Source organism: Trachypithecus francoisi, unplaced genomic scaffold (assembly GCF_009764315.1).
Source record: "Trachypithecus francoisi isolate TF-2019V2 unplaced genomic scaffold, Tfra_2.0 Lachesis_group12, whole genome shotgun sequence".
Taxonomy (NCBI): domain Eukaryota; kingdom Metazoa; phylum Chordata; class Mammalia; order Primates; family Cercopithecidae; genus Trachypithecus; species Trachypithecus francoisi.
Window position 1 is genome coordinate 89,330,784 of NW_022681457.1, and position 21,344 is coordinate 89,352,127.

General features: G+C 38.7%; 1 protein-coding gene across 8 annotated transcripts in view; it reads right to left on the reverse strand.

Annotated features, from left to right (window-relative positions):
• Positions 1-21,344, reverse strand: part of ZMYM4 (zinc finger MYM-type containing 4) — a 160,102-nt gene that overhangs the window by 12,661 nt on the left and 126,097 nt on the right. For all 8 annotated transcript variants that reach the window (XM_033227155.1, XM_033227159.1, XM_033227160.1 and 5 more), the window contains 13 exons: positions 20,532-20,704; positions 19,561-19,711; positions 17,708-17,848; positions 17,378-17,415; positions 16,308-16,452; positions 12,434-12,552; positions 11,558-11,729; positions 10,632-10,685; positions 10,049-10,228; positions 9,534-9,628; positions 3,870-4,041; positions 3,606-3,701; positions 925-1,076 (listed from right to left, as the gene is read on the reverse strand). In XM_033227155.1, coding sequence (XP_033083046.1) covers positions 925-1,076; positions 3,606-3,701; positions 3,870-4,041; positions 9,534-9,628; positions 10,049-10,228; positions 10,632-10,685; positions 11,558-11,729; positions 12,434-12,552; positions 16,308-16,452; positions 17,378-17,415; positions 17,708-17,848; positions 19,561-19,711; positions 20,532-20,704 — 1,688 coding nt within the window. The remainder of the gene's footprint in view (positions 1-924; positions 1,077-3,605; positions 3,702-3,869; positions 4,042-9,533; positions 9,629-10,048; positions 10,229-10,631; positions 10,686-11,557; positions 11,730-12,433; positions 12,553-16,307; positions 16,453-17,377; positions 17,416-17,707; positions 17,849-19,560; positions 19,712-20,531; positions 20,705-21,344) is intronic.

Here is a 21,344-nt window from a genome sequence, read left to right on the forward strand (position 1 = left end):
AACCTTGAAAACAATGCTAAGGGAAAGAAACCAGACACAAAAGGCCACATAGTGTATGAATCCACTGATACGAAATATCCAGAATAGGCAAGTCCAGAGAGACAGAAAGCAGATTTATAGTTGCCAGGGATGGGTGGAGAGAGTAATGGGGAGTGACTACTAAATGGGTTTGAGGTTTCCCTTTGGAGTCATAAAGTTATAGAATAGACAGTGGTGATGACTGCACATTAAGAATGTACTTATTAGTCCTACTGAACTGTAAACTTTAAAATGGTAAATTTTATGTTATGCATATTTTCCTGTAATAATCACACTATACATGTAATTCTGCAAGTTACTTTTTTTTGTTTTTCCTCAGACAGGTTCTCACTCTGCCACCTAGGCTGGAGCTCCAATGGCTTACTGCAGCCTTAAACTCGGGGCTCAGGTGATCCTCCTGCCTCCTCCTCCTGAGTAGCTGGGAGTAGAGGCATACACCACCATACCTGGCTAATTTTTTAGTTTTTGTAGAGACAGTGTCTCCCTGTGTTGCCCAGGCTGGTCTTGAATCACTGGCCTCAAGTGATACTCCCATCTCAGCCTCCCAAAGTGCTAGGAATACAGGCGTGAGCCACCACACCTGGCCCTGAAAGTTACTTTTTAAAATGTATGCCTCTAAGAATTTCCTAGGTCAATAAATACAGAAGCAAGCCATTCCTTTTTAACTATTTTACAGTATTTCACAGTATGGACATATTATAGTTGACTGATGGTCAAAGCTTGATTAACACTTCAGCGGTTTCCAATTTGTTGTTGTTAAAAACAATGTTCCAATGAAAATACCAGTACATATCTGGGTGTGTACATGTGCATGTAATTTCTGTGGGGACATATTCAGGTCAATGGATTTGCTAGGTTGAAGAATCCGTATGTTTAACTTGATACCTGTTGAATTCCAAGGCACAAGTATAAGATACTGTCTGGATCATATTTTTCACCATTTGGTCTCCGCACCTCTTGGATAAACTGGCATAAACCCAAACTCAACTCAGCAAAAGTGCAGGACAGAATATCTTCCTTCAGCTTGATAGAGCGGACTGTGGAAAGGTAGAAAACATCTGAAACATTAACTTTTAACAAACATAGTAGCATTACTTGATTAACTGAATAAACATTGAACGCTACTGTGCCCCAGGCACTATGGTGCAGACTAGTGGGCATATGGATTAAAGACAGATTCTGATCTCAAGTCTACTTCAGTTAGGGAAATAAAGACCAGTGCATGCAGTGCAATACGTGCTATGACAGAGGCTTTCTTTAAATGGCATTCTATGAAAGCAAATGAGGGCTATCCAACAGGGAAGAATCAGGTTAGATTCTGGGAAATGTGACACTGGAGCTAGACCTTAAAAGGTGAGGAAGAGTTAAACAGGTAGATAGGTAAATAATTCCAATCTGAGGATACACAAAAAGGCTTCCCAAAGTATAGTCCACAAAACACTAGTCTTATGTGAGAGTTGGAGAACACTGGGTTTCTAAGATTTGATATTCAGAAAACACAAGACACTGTATTTGTCTCTGAAGAATTCACAGTGCTTAAAGGCACATTAAAGGCTCTGAGTATATCTGCAAAAAAGAAAGCTATTCAACTTTCTCTTTCTTTTTTTTTTTTTTGAGATGGAGTTTCGCTTTTACTGCCCAGGCTGGAGTGCAATGGCACAATCTCGGCTCACTGCAACTCCACCTGCTGGGTTCAAGCGATTCTCCTACCTCAGCCTCCCGAGTAGCTGGGAGTCAGGCATGCGCCACCACGCCCAGCTAATTTTGTATTTTTAGTAGAGACGGGGTTTCTCCATGTTGGTCAGGCTGGTCTCAAACTCCTGACCTCTGGTGATCCACTCGCCTTGGCCTCCCAAAGTGCTGGGATTACAGGTGTGAGCCACTGCGCCCGACTAGCTGTTTAACTTTCTTCAGCTCATATTTATTTGAATATAGAACACCTCAAATAATGAATAACACCCTCTTGCCTTTGGAAATGCTGGAATACAGTATTCCCTTTGCTAGGTCACAGGCTGAAAAGGTTTAGGGGACGTAGGTGTATAGACAAGGCAAGACAGGCAGGTGAGGGCAGATCATGATCAGCCTCATTTCTCATATTAAGACTCTGCAGACAATGAGCTGAATAAATTTTGAGCGGGTGAGTTATTCAATTTGATATGTAGAGGTCCTACTACAAGATATTGATCCACATTGTGGGGCCAAGACTAAAACACCCTTTGTAGTCATTGCTCTTCTGCATTTAGATAAGATTACATACACATGGCTCCTGTGAGTTGGTTTTAGTTAAAGCGAGTGGTATTTCAGGAGCACACAGACCATGTTTGACTTTTTCACCCTAGTTCCTAGCTTCATACCTGCTATGTAAGAGATATTCAGTAAGTATTTTCTCAGCGAAAGAGTGGTAGAAATGGGTTGCCATCCCCTGTAACAACTGCATTTAGGCTTAGTAGTCTAAAGCAGTATTGCCTCTCCATTTGTACTATCACCCTCCCCCGGCTTTTTTTGTTTTATTTTTATGCTTTTTAGAGACAGGGTCTTGCTCTGACGCTCAGGCTGGAGTGCAATGGTGCAATCGTAGCTCCCTGCAGCCTCAGAACTTTTGGGCTTAAGAGATCCTCCTGCTTCAGCCTCCTACAGTGCTGGGATTATAAGTATGAGCCACTGCACCCAGCAGGTTGCTCTTTTAACTTAAAACATACTACTAGGTGGTTAATGGCCTAGTAAATCTCCACAACAGGAGTGTATTTACATAGCCTTGGAGAGACAAATTATACTTGATCTAAAGGAACTCAACAAGTTAGTCACTGCCCACAACAGCAACTAAGTGCTCCAATAAGGACAGTTACATGTGCCCCAAAACCAACAGGGTAGACTAGAGTGAAGCCAAGAGTGCATACAATCACCTAGGTTTAAGACAGAAAGAAGGTACAGTTGGAAAGTGGAATAAAATCAAGTTACATGGATATATTCATCCATTCCGCCCCATCTCATTCCATAAAGATTGTACAAGTATCTTACATAAAACACAAATTAAAAGATAAAGTGAAACAAAAATTTAGAATAGGGTGTCAAAAGTAGTGAAAAATGAAAACTAATGTGGGCCTTAAAATTATATACTATTGATTTATTTGAAATGTTCATGTAATCCCAAATTTCCTGGCAGCTGAAGTGAAACACACAAATATTGTCAGTTATACAGATCTCACTGTAAGGAAACATTCCTACATTACAAGCAAGACTTTTCCAGGTATTTTTCTTTTAAAACAAAAAACAAAAAAAAACAATACTGGGCTCCACATGGATTGCTATACAGACGCAGGGCTCAAGAAGATGTATTTTGAGGCACTTGCACAGTGTCAAAAATGAAACAAAATGCCTTATATTTGCATAATAAGCTCAAGATCAGAAGACATAACCTTACCCTTATAACAACCTCCTTAAAATGGGTTAAGATTAATTTCTCTAAAACTCCAAATTTTAAATAATTTTAAATATTCAACTTACAAATTTAAATCAGCAATAATCATATAAATAATTCATACCAAATGGAGAGAAACACGTTTTACCTCTACAGCCTGGTTCTGAGGATTCTTGAGAGAGTGCATGGTCTTGAGTACTTCCTAAGGGGTCAGAACGTGGGCTTGATGAGGCCTGTTCAACCCCTGACAAGGAGAGAAACAAAAGAAAAGTTTAAAAACAAATGTGGAAAAAATTAAGTAAAGCCCAAACCAGTTTTATAGGGCTTCTGACCTAAAATGTATCCCTTTTCAGTAGCTTATCTGTCTATTTCCCCTACCTAAATCAAGACACAATTCATGCTGTGCACTTACCTCCACATTTTAGATCCCCCTGCTCTTCCTTGGCATTTTTCCACTGAACCCAGTTCTTCCAAGCATTTACCCCATACATGTACTTCAGTGTCATCCCGGATACTGAGCAGCCTTGAAAGGCTCCTTGAATAAGACTCCTGGGCTCCACAGCCACTATAGACTTCTTCCGTCCCTGTAAGAATTCCAAAAATTTACAGAACATAAAATTTAGTTTTGGATTTTTAAGAGTCAGGGATCTCAAAGCTGGAAAGGGTATACATTTGTAGAATACAGAATTTAGTTTTATATCCTAAAGATTCTGGCTAGGCACGGTGGCTCATGCCTGTAATCCCAGCTCTTGGGGAGGCCGAGGTGGGCGGATCACGAGGTCAGGAGATCCAGACCATCCTGGCTAACACGGTGAAACCCCCATCTCTACTAAAAATACAAAAAATCAGCCAGGCGTGGTTGCGGGCGCCTGTAGTCCCAGGTACTCAGGAGGCTGAGGCAAAAGAATGGCGTGAACCTGGGAGGTGGAGGTTGCAGTGAGCCGAGATCACGTCACTGCACTCCAGCCTGGGCAACAGAGTGAGACTCCGTCTCAAAAAAAAAAAAGGAAAAAAAAAAAAGAATCAGAGTTCTTAGAGCAAAAAAAGGCTTTAGAGATTATTTAATCCAATCCATATGAGGAAGAAGAAAGAAAAAGTTTAAATGTAGATGAGCACACTATAATAGTCACTAACATTTGGGTATTTTCTATGTTCCAGATATAGACTCACCTAATGAGGCATGAATCACTATTATTACCACTCAGGTCTATTTAATGAAACATGTAAACAGATCATATTCTGTGCTATAAAACAAGCCTCAGCAAATTATCTAACTATAATGAAATTAAAATAGAAACCAATGATGCACTGATGTCCAAAAAAATCCTCCAAAATCATAAATTAAACAGCTCTATGGATCAAAGAAGAAAGGACACATGCAATCACAAAACATTTTGAACTTAAAGAAAAATGAAAATAAAATTTACCAAAATTTCTGTGATGGAACTAAAACAGTACTTAAAGGGACATTTGTAGTATCAAAATGTTTCAATAAGAAAATTTTTTAAAAGTCTATAATCCATAACCTAAGCTTCTATATTAAGAAACTAGAAAAGGAAGGCCAAGTGCAATGGCCCATACCTGTAACGCCAGCACTCTGGGAGGCCTAAGTGGGAAGTGGGCAGACTGAGCCCAGGAGTTCAAGATTAGCTTGGGCAACATGGCAAGACCCCGTCTCTACAAAAAATTTAAAAATTAGCCAGACATGGTGGCACACATCTGTAGTCCCAGCTACCTGGGAGTCTGAGGTGGAAGGATCACCTGAGCCTGGGAGGTTGAGGCTGCAGTGAAGCATGATTATGCCACTGCACTCCAGCCTGGGTAACTGAGTGGAGACCCTATCTAAAAACAAACAAACAAAAAACCAGAAAAGGAAACCCAAATTAAAACCCAAGCTGAGTGCAGTGGCTCACGCCTATAATCCCAACACTTTGGGAGGCTGAGGCAGGTGGATCACTTGTGACCCTCATACCAATAAATTAAACAACTTAGATGAAATGGACAAACTTCTTGAAAGATTAATTAAGCTTACTCTAGAAGAAACAGATAACCTAAACATAGAAACAGCATTTATAGCTTATAACCTTCCCACAAAAACTCCATTCCCAGATCAAATTCCATCAAAGTGAAATTCTATCAGAGTTAAAGAAATTATACAAATTGTACTTCAGAAAATAGAAGAAAAAGAAATGTTAACTAATTTTATAATGTCATCATTACCCTGATACCAAAACCAGGTCATAAAGTACAGATAAATATCTGTCTTGAACAGGAACACTGAAAACCTTCACAGAACCAGCCGCAGCGGCTCACGCCTGTAATCCTAGCACTTTGGGAGGGCGAGGTGCATGGATCACTTGAGACCAGGAGTTCAAGACCAGCTGGCCAACATGGTGACATCCCGTCTCTACTAAAAATACAAAAATTATCCAGGCATGGTGGTGGGCCTGCTACTTGGGAGGCTGAGGCAGGAGAACTGCTTGAACCCAGGAGGTGGAGGTTGCAGTGAGCCGAGATCATGCCATTGCACTCCATCCTGGGTGACAGCTCAAGACTCCATCTCAAAACAAAACAATAACAACAAAAAACCTTCACAGAATATTAGCAAACCAAATCCAGCAACACAGAAAAATAATAAATACAGAAAAAAGTAGGGTTTATCCCAGGAATGGAAGGTTAATCATTCAAGAAAAATCAGTTTCACCATTGATTTTACAATGGTGAAAAGTATTTCACCATTGTAACAGACTTAAAAAAAGGAAAACCAGATAATCACCTCAAAAGATGCAAGAAATCCATCTGAGGAAGTTCAATACCCAATCATGATTTTAAAAACTTCCAGCAAATTAGGAGGAGAAGGGAACTTCCTCAATCTGATAGAAATCACCTATGAGAAACCTATAGGTAACATCATACTTACTGTTGCAAGACTTTTTTCACCGTAAGGTTAGGAATAAGGCAAAAAGGTCTGCTCTCACTACTAATATTCAACATTGTACTGAAGATACTAGCTAGTTCAGTAAAACAAGAAAAAGAAGGAAAGAAAACGCATTCAGATTACAAAGGAAAAAGTAAAACTGTCTTTATTCACAGATAAAATGATTGTCTAAGTAGAAAATCCTAACGATTTTAGTTGAGCAAAGTTACAGGACACAAAGTAAATACATGAAAATTACCTATATGTCTTTTTTTATTTCTAAGATAAATATCGTTGAAGAAAAAATTATCTATATTTCTACATACTAGTAAGGAACACGAAAAATGAAATCGTTTTTCTTTTTTTTGAGACAGGGTCTCACTCTGTCGCCCAGAATACAGTGCAGTGGCACGATCAGGGCTTACTGCAGCCTCGACCCCCTAGGCTCAAGCAATTCTCCCAGGTTAGCCCTCCAAGTAGGTGGGACCACCAGCATGTGTCACCACGCCCAGCTAATTTTTAAAATTTTTAGTAGAGATGGGGTCTCGCTATATTGCCCAGGCTGGCCTCAAACTCCTGAGCTCAAGCAATACTTCTGCCTTAGCCTCCCAAAGTACTCGGATTACAGGTGTGATCACTGTGCTCAGTGAAAAATGAAATTTAAAAATAATACTATTTACAACAGCATCAAAATATCTTAAATACTTATGAGAGAAACTTAACAGAATATAAGGAGACTTGTAATGGAGGACTATACCATGTTTCCAGATTAGAAGAATCAAAATTACTAAGATGTCAATTTTCTCTCTCTGGATTCAGGACAGCCCCAACTGAAATTCTAGCAGGCATTTTTTTTTTTTTTTTTAAAGAAATTGACAAGTTAATTCTAAAATGTATATGGACATAAAAATGACAATTTTAAGAAGAACAAAGCTGGAGCATTTACACTCTTAAGTTCCAGACTCGCTGTAAAATCACAGTAGTCAGGACAGTTGGTACTGTTATAAAAATAGACATATAAGTCAACAGAATAGAGAGTTTCAGAAACAGACTGACACATACATATATGATTGACTTTTAACAGAGTTGCCAATGTAATTCAATGGGGAATGAATAGTCTTTTTCAAGGGCAGTGCTGGAACAACTGGATGTCCATATGCAAAAAATGAACCTTGACCCTTGCCACAACTCATACATAAAAATTACCTCAAAATAGATCACAAACATAAAAGTTAAAACTATAAAACTTCGCCGGGCGCGGTGGCTCAAGCCTGTAATCCCAGCACTTTGGGAGGCCGAGGCGGGCGGATCACGAGGTCAGGAGATCGAGACCCTCCTGGCTAACACGGTGAAACCCCGTCTCTACTAAAAATACAAAAAAACTAGCCGGGCGCGGTGGCGGGCGCCTGTAGTCCCAGCAGGAGGCTGAGGCGGGAGAATGGCGGGAACCCGGGAGGCGGAGCTTGCAGTGAGCCGAGATCGCGCCACTGCACTCCAGCCTGGGCGACACAGCGAGACTCCGTCTCAAAAAAAAAAAAAAAAAAAGAAAATAAAAAAGGAAGCAACAAAATAGGACCAAACTCTGATTTGATAAAGAAATTATGTCCACAGTAAAGAACACTTACAACTCAGCAAGATGACAACCAACCCAATAAAAAAAATGAAAAAAAAAAAATGTGCAAAAACTGTGAATAAACACTTTACCAAAGAAGACACATGAATGGCAAATACATATATTGAAAGATTCTCAACATCATTAATCATTAGGGAAAAACAAATTAAAACCATTATGAGGTACCACTATACATTGACTAGAATGGCTAAAATTTAAAATCAACAATACCAAGTGTTAGCAAAGTCATGGAGCAGATGGAACTCTCTCATACATTGCTGGTGGGACTGCAAAATGGTACATCTCCTTTGGAAAACAGTCTGGCAGCTTTCTTATAAAGTTAAAAATACACACAGCATAAAACCTAGCAATCTCATTCCTAGATCTTTTTCCTCAAGAGAAATGAAAACATATGTTCACACAAAGATTGATACTAAGAAGCTCATAACATTTTGAGTAAGTTTTATTCAAAATAGCCCCAATCTGGAAACAACCCAAATTTTTATCACCTGTTAAACAGCTGAACAAATTGTAGTTTGTCCATATAATGAACTACTACTCAGAAATAAAAAGGAATCAACTACCGGAACATGAAATAACATGGATGAATCTCAAAAACATTATGCTAAGTAAAAGAACTTAAACACAGAAGACGAAATATTATAGGATTCCATTCATGTGAAATTTCAGAAAAGGTAAAGCAGTGGCATTGTGCATCAATCTGTACAGCAGATCGGTGGTTGTTAGCAGCCAGAGGGGCCGACTGCAAAAGGTCATAGTGGAACTTCTTGCTAAGTGGAATGGTTCATGATTGTGGTGGTAATTTTAAAAATAAAGCTATTATTCTTTCAACTTTGTATAGGAAAGCCCTGTCAATGTGAAAAACAGCCATGTGAACTTCACCATTTTACTATACTACAAAAACAGTGAACTACTCAGTATTTTTTATTTTTATTTTTTTGAGACGGACTCTCGCTCTGTCACCCAGGCTGAAGTGTAGTGGCCCAATCTTGGCTCACTGCAAGCTCCACCTCCCAGGTTCAGGCCATTCTCCTGCCTCAGCCTCCTGAGTAGCTGGGACTACAGGCACCAGCCACCATGCCTGGCTAATTTTTTGTATTTTTAGTAGAGACGGAATTTCACCATGTTAGCCAGGATGGTCTCGATCTCCTGACCTTGTGATCTGCCCAACTTGGCCTCCCAAAGTACTTAGTATTATAACATGTAAAAAGAGCTAAATTTAGAGGCTATTCAAAAAGATAAACGCACACAAAAGAATTATAAAAAGCTTTTTAAAGTAAACAAAGCAATACAAAAGAAAACCCTTAACTACAGAAACAAACAAAAAAAAGTTCCTACTGAAAGAAATGTAAATAAAATACATGGTTCTTGAATTCAAAAACCAAAACTATAAAATTACGAGGCTGCAAAATAACATATGGAACTACCTGACTCTGGCTGCTACAGAGTTTTGAAAGCAGCAGGAACTAAATAATGCTTATAGAATGAAGGAAAGAAAAGTCTAGAAAAGTTAAGCTGCAGCTTACTCTTCGTCTGGGTTGGGGGAAGCCATCTCTGTGTCGTCGTCTTGTTCGGGAACGTGCCTGGATTCCCTGTCCTTTATTAAGTGGGTCAAAGGATTCTATAATAATCAGCAGAAAGCACAACGTGAGGTAAATAACTCACAAATTTAAATAAAGACTTAGACTAGGAAAGAAATATCAGGTAATCATCACTATATTCATTAGTTTGTTTGTGATAAAATAAGAATTCCACTTAGAGACTTAAACCAAGGATATAGTGCATAAATGAAAACTTCATTAGCAATCAAGAAAACCTCTTACATGGCTACTATGGGAAAGGTTAAAAAAATTTTTAACCAAATTAAGGTACAAATTAACACCTACAAAGCCAGGGTCTATTTGTGCTCTAGATTATGACCTCTTAACACATTACACTGTTATTATCAATAACAATTGGCACTGCTTAATAGTGTCAATTCAGAGTTGTACCAATCTTCTAAAATAAAAAGTTTTCAGTGGACAGGTTACTGTACACAAACCTGATGGAAAATCTGCTTCCAGGTCCTGTTCAGTTTCCCCTTTTGAGAACTGCTTCAATTCTGAATCAGCCTCTTGCACAGCATTTGACTTTAAGGCATAGTGATTCAGCTCTTCCTCCCAGCTATGTGGAGTAGATACTGCCTCTGATTCAAGATCACCACTGTATGTACTTCCTTGGTCTGAAATATATAGATAACAAACAAGCCCTCAAAATAAAATAATGGCCTCATCTTGACATGCTCGGAAAACTTCCTGAACCCCTAAATACCAAAAAATTAGATATGGTTGATGGACAATTATACAATCAAGAATGAAGTAACTTGTTCATCAGTCTCAAAGAACTGGATTCATATTTTTGGTAGGCACTTGAAAGCCTTATCTCAACTAATTTTTAAAACAAACATTTGAGGTGGCTTTTATTATTCCCACTACAAATTAATACACTTCATAGACATCTGATACCCCCCTTACAAACAGTTAAAATTACAAATATGAAATCCAAGTGTACTAATATTTTATAGGTTTCTATTACTAACAGAGGGTAGTATTTCTAAAAATCAAAACATATTTTCAACTACAAACCTTTTTCAAATATCTTGGTGTCTAGAAAGAGTTCCTGTTCAGAAGTTTGAGACTCTAAAGAAAAAGAAAAGCACATAAATAATTTATATGTATAGACAACAAATTATATCTCAAATGAAATGACTGCACTATATACATCAATCATACTACAGAGTTCTAAGTAAACAGATTTCATATGCAGAAAGAATAATTCATTAACAAAATTAGACATTAGGGATAAATGCAGTTAAACAGATTAGCACTGTGAATGGGGATTGTGGTTAGTATCAAGCACTTTGGAGTCCAATGTATCTGGATTGAAGTTCTGGCCCCGCCACTTCTGGACTGCACAACCAGGCAAGTCTAACATCCTACTTTCCAGTTCAGAAATTTGACGTACATAGTACCCCCTCCCCACCCCATAAGGTTGTCGTGAAGACTGAATGGGTCAAGGCACACGATGCACTGAGCACAATGCCTAGAGTATGGCAAGCACACAAAATGTTAACTATTGTTTTTATCATGATTCCACACTAGTAGTATAAGATCTATCTATCAGTTATTTTGAGCCAAATGGTTTTCCATTCTAAGGTTCTGTTTACCCTCTACCAGCATGCTGGTTATTACCTAACAGGAATTCTTATGTGGGGACCATGGCTTCAATTAGAGAGATAATATTGGCAAATAATCATGAAATCTTGATTTCTAAGTTATTTTTCTGGAATTATGACTAAAAACTATTGAATACCAATACTTGGTTTTCTTTCATAAAAACAGTAAGAGCTTTCAGAAGCAATAAAAAGTGTAATCAACCCCACAGGCTTGGTATTCACAGACAATAAAGGTTTTGGAAACACCCTGACTGTCTTATACTTAAAGTTGCTTGAGTCACCTGAAAATGTATAAAACGTGCTTTTTCTTTCTTTGCTTTTAAAGATTATACCAACCTCCCTGAGACAGAGTCTTCTCCTTCTCTTCATCTTCTGCAATCATTTCTGCCATCTCAAGGAGATCAGCTTCAAATGGATGTGTGGGAAGCTTTTCCTTAATGTCTTCAATACTCTCTGTAACTTTATCTTCACTATCCATTGAAGATGGAATAAGCATAGGGACGGGCATCTGAAAGACCAAGGATAGACTGAAGGCTTTCTTAGGCAACAGGTTTGTAGTCAAAACCTGATTTGTGAGATGATTTAGGTATTAAAATAGTAATAAATTTAAAATATATTCATTGCTAATTATTAAAATAGTCTTGCTAGTTTGCTTTTATAAGACTAGAGCCATTTAAATAAAATTTCGATAAGTGCTTTGGACACTCAACCAATTATGTCTCTGAATTCTCTAAAAGAATAATTCTATAACACACTTGCATTTTGTTTTTGTTGTTTTTGCTTGTATTTCTCACAATTTTCTCATAACTGTTTCCTTTAAGGACTCAGTACCTGGGAAAAATAAATTTGTAATTAAAAAATATATTTTTCTTTAATCAAAAATGAGAATTATGTAAATCACAGTATTCTTTTCACCCTTGCTAGAATCCAGGATTTCAACATACACCATTTCTGATCTTTTTCTATTTGAGTGGTCTCATTGTGCATGTAACTGTTTTAAAAAGCTATATCATAACCTTTTCTGAGAAGGGTGGGTACAAATAAAAGCAGTCATTTATATAATCCATGTTAAGTAATAATGGTAATATGATAACAGCCAATCAGAAGCAGATATATTTTACCAACAAATGAAAACTTTCTTCACAGAATTATACAATTTTAATTGAGGAAAATGCATGCTAAATTAGCTTTAATCTCTAAATGATTACTCACTGGAACCGGAATTCCAAATGGGACTGGAGCATATTGAGTATAAAGATGAAGAGGTATGGGAACAAACACTGGTACGGGAACTGGCACCACAATAATCTGAGGCTGACTTGGAGTGTCTTCTAACAATAACAACAACAAAATCACAAAAAGCAAACAAGGTTAGAAATATTTTAATAAGATTTCAAAATAAAAAAGCTTATGGAGGTTTATAGTTCAAAATAAGAGTGACCTGCGACACTATAGGAGTTCTTACAAAGGAGAAATAACTAAAGTAGCCACACACAAAAAAATCTTGAGTACAGCACTGACAAAAAGTGGGTAACAAATATCAGTGATGTGAGGAGCAAATGAATGCAGGATATAATTTAAATGGATACATCGAAAGGACTGAAACAGGGATCCTAGAATATAGGCATGGAAAACCGCTTGCTAAAGAGGAGGCTGAATAGGGAGGGGCCATTTCAGTCATGCTATAATGCACACATTTCAAAATCATTTGTAGTAGATAGTGGGGAGATACTGAAGATTTTTTTAACACAGAGTAGTGACAAAAATGACATCAAAAAGATTAATTTGGCAACAATTCCAGCACTGAATAAAAATATATCAACTGGCCGGGCGCGTGGCTCAAGCCTGTAATCCAGCACTTTGGAGGCCGAGACGGGTGGATCGCGAGGTCAGGAGATCGAGACCATCCTGGCTAACACGGCGAAACCCCGTCTCTACTAAAAAATACAAAAAACTAGCCGGGCGAGTTGGCGGGCGCCTGTAGTCCCAGCTACTTGGGAGGCTGAGGCAGGAGAATGGCGTAAACCAGGAGGCGAGCTTGCAGTGAGCTGAGATCCGCCACTGCACTCCAGCTGGGCGACAGAGCGAGACTCCGTCTCAAAAAAAAAAATAAAAAAAAAAAAAAAAAAATATATCAACTGTTAAAATAGGAGGCAATTATAGTATGTAGAGCTAAGATGGCCGGCGCGGTGGCTCAAGCCTGTAATCCCAGCACTTTGGGAGGCCTAGACGGGCGGATCACGAGGTCAGGAGATCGAGACCATCCTGGCTAACACGGTGAAACCCCGTCTCTACTAAAAAATACAAAAAACTAGCCGGGCGAGGTGGCGGGCGCCTGTAGTCCCAGCTACTCCGGAGGCTGAGGCAGGAGAATGGCGTAAACCCGGGAGGCGGAGCTTGCAGTGAGCTGAGATCCGGCCACTGCACTCCAGCCCGGGCGGCAGAGCGAGACGCCGTCTCAAAAAAAAAAAAAAAAAAAAAAAAAGAGCTAAGATGACGGGAGACTACTCTAGGTTATGATACCTCCAAAAAGAATAAATATATATAGCAGATGTTCTAAGTATTAAAAGGATGAAACAGAACTTGGAAAAAAACTTGGAGAAAGTAGCAAGACAGAGGATTTATTCCATTATTTACCCAGACGGTCCCCAACTTAATGATGATTCGATACTGGATTTTTCAATTTTTTGATGGTGCAAAAACAAGTATATACCATACTTCTGTATAGCACTGAATCAAGTACATGGTATTCAAAACTTTATTATAAAATAAGCTTTGTGTTAAATGATTTTGCCCAACTGTAGGCTAATGTAAGAGTTCTCGGCATGTTTAAAATAGCCTAGGCCTAGTTACGATGTTCTGGAGGTTGGGCATATTAAACGCATTTTTGACTGATGATTTTTTTTAACATATGATGGGTACAACATTATAAGTCAAGGAATATATAGAATCCTTTCTATGTGTTAGAGAATATGGTAGATAAGTGTAAAATCATTAATCTAGGAGAAAGGTAATGCTAGGGACAGAAAGAGAAAAGCTAACAATTTGACTATAGTTAGAAGTGGGAAAATAATATGGCATAATATATTTTTTTTTTTTTAACAGATGGGGGTCCCACCATGTTGCTCAGGCTGATCTTGAACTCCTGGGCTCAAGTGATCCTCTCGCCTCAGCTGTCCAAAGTGCTGGGAGTATAGGCATGAGGCACCACACTTGGCCAATAAACTTTACATAATACAGCGGACATTAAAAAATTGTTACTTAATTTAGAATCATCTGATAACCAAACTACATAATACTAAATAAACTGCTATTGATTAAAAAACAAAAAAAAGAACTAACTCATTTATAGCCTTGCTATTTTGGTGTGTTCCATGGACCAGAAGCACTGAACTCTACCTGGGAGCTTATATGAAATGCAAAATCTCAGGCCTCACTGAATAAGAATCTACTTATAAAATTCCTGGATAATTCACGTGCATACTAATCTCTGAGAAGCAATGGCTGACAGGATAGCCCTGCGGCTCTAGAAATCAAGAATCTCTTTCTAGTATAAAAATTCTGGGACTTTTAAAAAATGTTTAGTAGAGGCCGGGCACGGTGGCTCATGTCTGTAATCCCAGCACTTTGGGAGGCCGAGGCGGGCAGATCACCAGGTCAGCAGATCGAGACCATCCTGGCTAACACGGTGAAACCCCGTCTCTATTAAAAACACAAAAAGATTAGCTGGGCGTGGTGGCGGGCGCCTGTAGTCCCAGCTACTCAGGAGGCTGAGGCAGGAGAATGGCGTGAACCTGAGAGGCGGAGCTTGCAGTGAGCCGATCGTGCCACTGCACTCTGCAGCCTGGGCGACAGAGCCAGACCTCATCTCAAAAAAAAATGTTTTTTAGTAGAGATGGTCTCGCTACGTTGCCCGTGCTAGTCTTCAACTCTTGGGTTCAAGTGATCCTCCCGCCTCAGCCTCCCAAACTGCTGGGATTATAGGTGTGAGCCACCACAGTCAGCCAAAATTCCAGGACTTTTTGATGGTAGCACAAGGAGCTACAAAGATCTATTCCTTAGTGAAACAAGCAAAGAGGGTGAAAACTATTTAAAAACAGACATTTAAATTCTTGGGAAATTGTCCTAAAGGCATATACCAAATGAAGAAATATTTATTCAAGAAAATCTGTTTAAAATTTGATAAGAACAGTGAGAGTCTGACATTTCAGCCATCACAGGTTTTATCATGCCAGCTCAACTCAGCTCAGCTTGACAGAAACTCCACACTGGGTAGCTGTGGCCAATAAAAATGGCCTTCCCTCCCCTCAGCTTCCACCGTATCTCATCAAGAAGGGTAGGCCACAAGCATTTCTCATCCCCGCCAACAGAAAGCTGAAGAGGCTAAATTTCTGGTGAGTACGGGCAAGAGGTCAGGGGCTTCCCTTCACCCAGTTTCCATCCAGTGGATGGAGGCTCTACCCTAGGAAAAGCAGGCCAAGAACACTGGGATCCTGATCACCCTCACCCCAGCTCACTTGTAGGACAGAAGTTTCATGCCAGGAGAGGCAAGCCAAGAAGGCCAGAGACTACCACCCTGCCCAGCATCCACAGAGGTGGCTCAGAGATTCTGCCTGGGTTGGTGAGGTGGGGGACAATTCATTAAAAACAAACAAACAAACAAACAGCTCTGAAGTTCTCACAAAAGGAACTGACTTCATTTGAAACAGTGTGGAGTAGCCAAAAGAGACTACGGAGTAGTTCAAACCTGAGGTCACACTGGAAAACAATAGCACCTCCTAGAAGCCTGTCCATATAATTCCAAACCTTAAGCTCATTCTATAATATAACATTGTCATTAATAAGAGAATTTAATGACTTGCTCATAGTATGGTATCACTGATTAACTTCCTTCTCTTTGACTCAACTTGTTAAGCCTCAGATGAGGAAAATACCTAACTCAAAGGGATGCTGTGAGAACTAAACTGGGCAATGTATACAAACAACCAAACACATCACCTAGGAAATAGCAGGTATGCAATGTAAGTAAATCCTACATTTCTTTCCCTTAAAAAATTAATAAAGAAAGAAAGACCAAGGAACATACCTGTCTGGCATTCTTTGTTTTGGGTATGTGGTTTGCAAGAGGTGGCTTTAGTCTGTGTGATGGGTTTGCATAATAAAGCTTTGTTCTTCAAAAGCCTTGGAGGTTGGGAAGGTGGCAGTTTCAGGGCATCTGTTTGAGTACTTGCCTAGTAAAACAAAAACAAATTAGAAACCAAAAACATTTTTTAAAATATCGTTGTAATTACAAGAAATATTATAATTTTAAAACAAATGCCATATTGGAATTACATGGACGACATAGCAAGTAAATATTCAACCAAATGTATGAGAAATACAATACTCCTAAAATATTAATAGTAATCAAGGAATGTTTTAATAACTATATATTACTCTGCATGTCTCTAATCACAATTTCTATTTACTAAGAAAAATGCTATTTCTATTGTAACACACTGTTGATCAATAACAATGTTGGCTAAGTTTAAAATGAGAATTCTTACTTCCTAATTAAGACACAGGGGACTTAGATTCAAGATAACTTGGATAACTAGAAATAACAGAATCACTTATGATCATTTAAGTAACCTGAATAAAGACAATGTGAAAGTTATCCCAGAAACCTGGAGAAACACTTGAGAAATGCCACTGTTCCAGTCTTAAGCTTTTCTCATTATTTATTTTCTTCTTTTAAGAGACAAAGCAGAAAATATTAATGGGTTAAAAAAAGTTTGTTTGTTTTTTTTACAGTATAATCTGTACTGGGTTGGGGGGAGGATAAGCTACATTTTATAAATATTTTATTTATAATCTGAGTACATCACAAAACATCCAAAAGTCTTTCATGCCTAAATCCTGTACAATGTACTTCAATTTTGTGTAATTAAAAAAAAACTTTCAGTAACTACATAGCCAGCATTCAAAGATATTAAAGTACATAAAAGACCTATTTAAATAGCCAGAAAATCCTATTCCTGAACAAAGATTAAATGAGCTAATGAAATCTATTTCATATAATAAATAAAGGTGGGCAAATTAGCTCACACATATTTATATTGTACAAAAATGAAAAATAAATACAGTGACAATACCAATAAAAGTAATAAAACTTACATCACCAATGATTTTCGCTGTTACTGTTGGAACTGCACCTTGATATAAATTAAAACATAAATTTAGGACCTTTACAATTGTTTTAACATTAGTATTAAAAGTTGATTATCAGTACATAAACACAAACCCTCATATGGAGAACATGTGTTAATTTAATTCAACGGAAGAGACTAGCAATTCTAAGGTATGAGATATGAAATTTGTGCAGCGAGCTACCATTCCTATTATGAACGTGTCAAATGTATGAAAATAATCCCTGATGAAAGGAAGTTAGAGGACCACTGCATTCAACCTAAATAGGCTAGATAAATGCTTTCCAATCAAGCCTACCTTGTAAGACACTGTTAGAATTCACTGTGGGCTGAGCAGCAGGGGCACTTGCCAATGATACTACATTGGCTATAACTGGAGTCGAATCTTTTCTCAGAGATGGGGGTCCTGCTGAAGCAGCTTGAACCATGGAAATACTTGCTGATTAAAATAAACAAAAATAAGGAAACCTCATGTGATTTATATGTACTTACACAGAAACTATTGCAAGGAAGTTAAACAATGTTTTCAGGTTTGAGTAATTTCTGTTGGAGCAAAGTCACTGTAGGATTAACTGGGTTTTGGTTTTCTCTTTTTTTTTTTTTGGAGACAGAGTCTTGCTCTGCCACCCAGGCTGGAGTGCAGTGGTGTGATCTCAGCTCACTGTGACCTCTGCCTCCCGGGTTCAAGCAATTCTCCTGCCTCAGCCTCCCAAGTAGCTGGGACTACAGGTACACGTGTACCACCACGTCCAGCTAATTTTTTGTATTTTAGTAGAGATAGAGTTTTCACCATATTGGCCAGGATGGTCTCGAACTCCTGACCTCGTGATCCGCCTGCCTCAGCCTCCCAAAGTGCTGTGATTACAGGCGTGAGCCACCGTGCCCTGGTTTTCTACTTTTTAATTAGTAAAACTTGAAAGTTTTCTATTTATCTTTACATGAAAATGCAACAAATAGTCTAACTTAAAAACCAACAATGCAAATCCCCAAACACACAATACCAATGAAGATCACAGGTTAGGTTTAATGGACAATTAAGCCTAATGTTTTTCTTAAATCTTGCCTTTATATAGAAAGAATTTTTTTTTAAGTTTTGGAGTAGGCTCTTACAGATTTTGCTTTTATTTGTAAGGAGACTATACTTAAATACTTAAAATTCTTCTCGCTTTCAGGATGATACTAGTGTTGTTTGTTTTTAAATAATAAATTTTCTGAGATAAAATGGCCTAACTATGCACACAGTGTGTAGTCCTGATAAGTTAAGTAACTCCTGATACAATAAGTAAGCAACAAAGAGGAAGGGGCACCAGGTCGGGGAGAACAATGAGTAATTACTCTGAGAGATTGCCTCCTACAGGTAGCCCCAGGAGCACGGCTTCATTCTGTAAGTAGCCCCCTACAGCAGGACCTTGTAAAACCTCCCTCAAGCCCCTGCCTCTTTGCAGACTTCCCCTTCTCTGCTGTGCTGCTCACTGAAACCTTGCAACATATTTTCACACTTGCTCTAATAAATCTGCCTTTACCTATGACTGTCTTGGTAAATTCCTTTACAGCCCCGTGACACTGGCCCCAACTAGTCACACCCATGACATGACATATAGTTTTATTTTATTTTAACTTTTTAGAGGCAGGGTCTCACTCTATCATCCAGCTGGGATTGCAGTGTTGTGGTCACAGCTCACTGCACCCTTGAACTCCTGCCCTCAAGCCGTCCTCCCACCTCAGCATTCCAAAGGCGGTGGGACTACAGGCATGAACCATCACACCTGGCCTGCATATGATATATTTAAAAGGTCATGTGATTTCGACTTTATGTCTTTTGTTATAAGTAGTCTCAAAGGATTTTTTAAGGAAGCCAATTATACTCAATTACAAACCATTAACTGTTATCCTTTCCCATAAACTTCAGTTCTTACAGAGTTTATTTGATTCAATATTCTCAAAGAAACCTATTTAATAAAAAACTCATTTTACTTAGCTTTAATCTAAGGTGTTCAACAAAAAAAACCTAAATGTTAATGATACTAAATACAAGGAAACTGAGGTTTCATGAAATTAATGACAACTGTTTACACAGTTCCTGATCTGTAAAAGAACAGTAGTTTCTAGTATTGCCCAAAGACTCCATTCAGTACTTAAGGTTAATTTTACCTGCATTATTTTGTGAAGGTGGGTCACACACACTTTGCTGATTACAGAACATCAAGATACAAAGCAGGTTACAGAAATGTTTCATTTCCCCGCGCCATTTCAAGGACTCACTGAGTTTACCCTGTCGCTTACAAGCATCACATTTGGCCATCTAAAAAAAAAGAAGGTAGTCAAGGAGTAAGAAGCAAATTATCTGCAGTCTGACAGGACAAAAATAGGACACACATAACAAGTGAGGAAATTAACTTAGAATTTAGATCATAAAATTAAAGTTTGCCTTTATCAATTATTTTATACCTTTTGTTTCTTTGAGATGGAGTCTCGCGGCTGGAGTGCAGTGGTGCGATCTCTGCTCACTGCAAGCTCCGCCTCCCAGGTTCACGCCATTCTCCCGCCTCAGCCTCCCCAGTAGCTGGGACTACAGGCGCCTGCCACCATGCCCAGCTAATTTTTGTGTGTTTTTAGTACAGACAGGGTTTCACCATGTTAGCCAGGATGGTCTCAATCTCCTGACCTCGTGATCTGCCCACCTTGGCCTCCCAAAGTGCTGGGATTACAGGCGTGAGCCACCACGCCCGGCTAATTTTATACTAATTTTTTAAAAAAAAATGTAATGTACAGATTTCACACTACAGCAATTAAAAAACAAAGTGAAATAAAAATAAGGTCTATCTTCCTCAGACTTCAGAAGACAAATTCACTTTATTTAAATAATAAATGAATAAAACTATAAGTTTAAATGTTTTAATGTCTTAAGACTGATATGTCTCCTACAGGAAATTAAAAACAAAAGAAATAAAACTTCAGTAACATTAAAGTCTTTCTAAATCTTATATTAATTGCTAGAAGGCATAAAACATTTAATACTTTAAAGTTTTAAATAATTAAATTGTCCTTTATATGACATGAAATTTAAAAGGGAATAATTTATGCCCTAGCTTGAAAAACACAGGAATGTGAATTCTATTTACCTGATAGAACAAAACTGTATATTTGGACATGCATTCTTCACAACAGAACTCTTCCACTTTCCCTCCTAAATTATTCTGTACCAATTTGGGAGATGTCTGTAAACAATAACTGCACATTTTACAGTGATTTCCCCAGCGTTTTGCCAAGTCATGTTTATAAAGCAATTTGCAACCTAAAAATCAGGAAAGATAAAATTAAATTAGGTAGAAATATTAGTTTTCTGCATCTTTAAATGGTCTAGGACAGGCCGGGTGCAGTGGCTCACACCTGTAATCCCAACACTTTGGGAGGCTGGCGGGAGGATTGCTTGAGCCCAGCAGTTTGAGACCAGCCTGGGCAACATGGCAAGACCCCATCTCAAATAAAAACAAAAACAACAAGAAAAGAAAAATAAGTGGCCTAGGACAAAATGTTCACACTTGGGTCCTGACCAGTTCACAGATCAAGAGATCAACGTAGAGTATCTATACTAGTTTTTGTTTTGTTTTTGTTTTTGTTTTAAATTATATAAGACAGGATAGGACAGAAGAGAAAGCACGGCCGGGCGCGGTGGCTCAAGCCTGTAATCCCAGCACTTTGGGAGGCCGAGATGGGCGGATCACGAGGTCAGGAGATCGAGACCATCCTGGCTAACACGGTGAAACCCCATCTCTACTAAAAAAATACAAAAAACTAGCCGGGCGACGTGGCGGCGCCTGTAGTCCCAGCTACTCGGGAGGCTGAGGCAGGAGAATGGCGTGAACCCGGGAGGCGGAGCCTGCAGTGAGCTGAGATCCGGCCACTGCACTCCAGCCTGGGTGACAGAGCGAGAC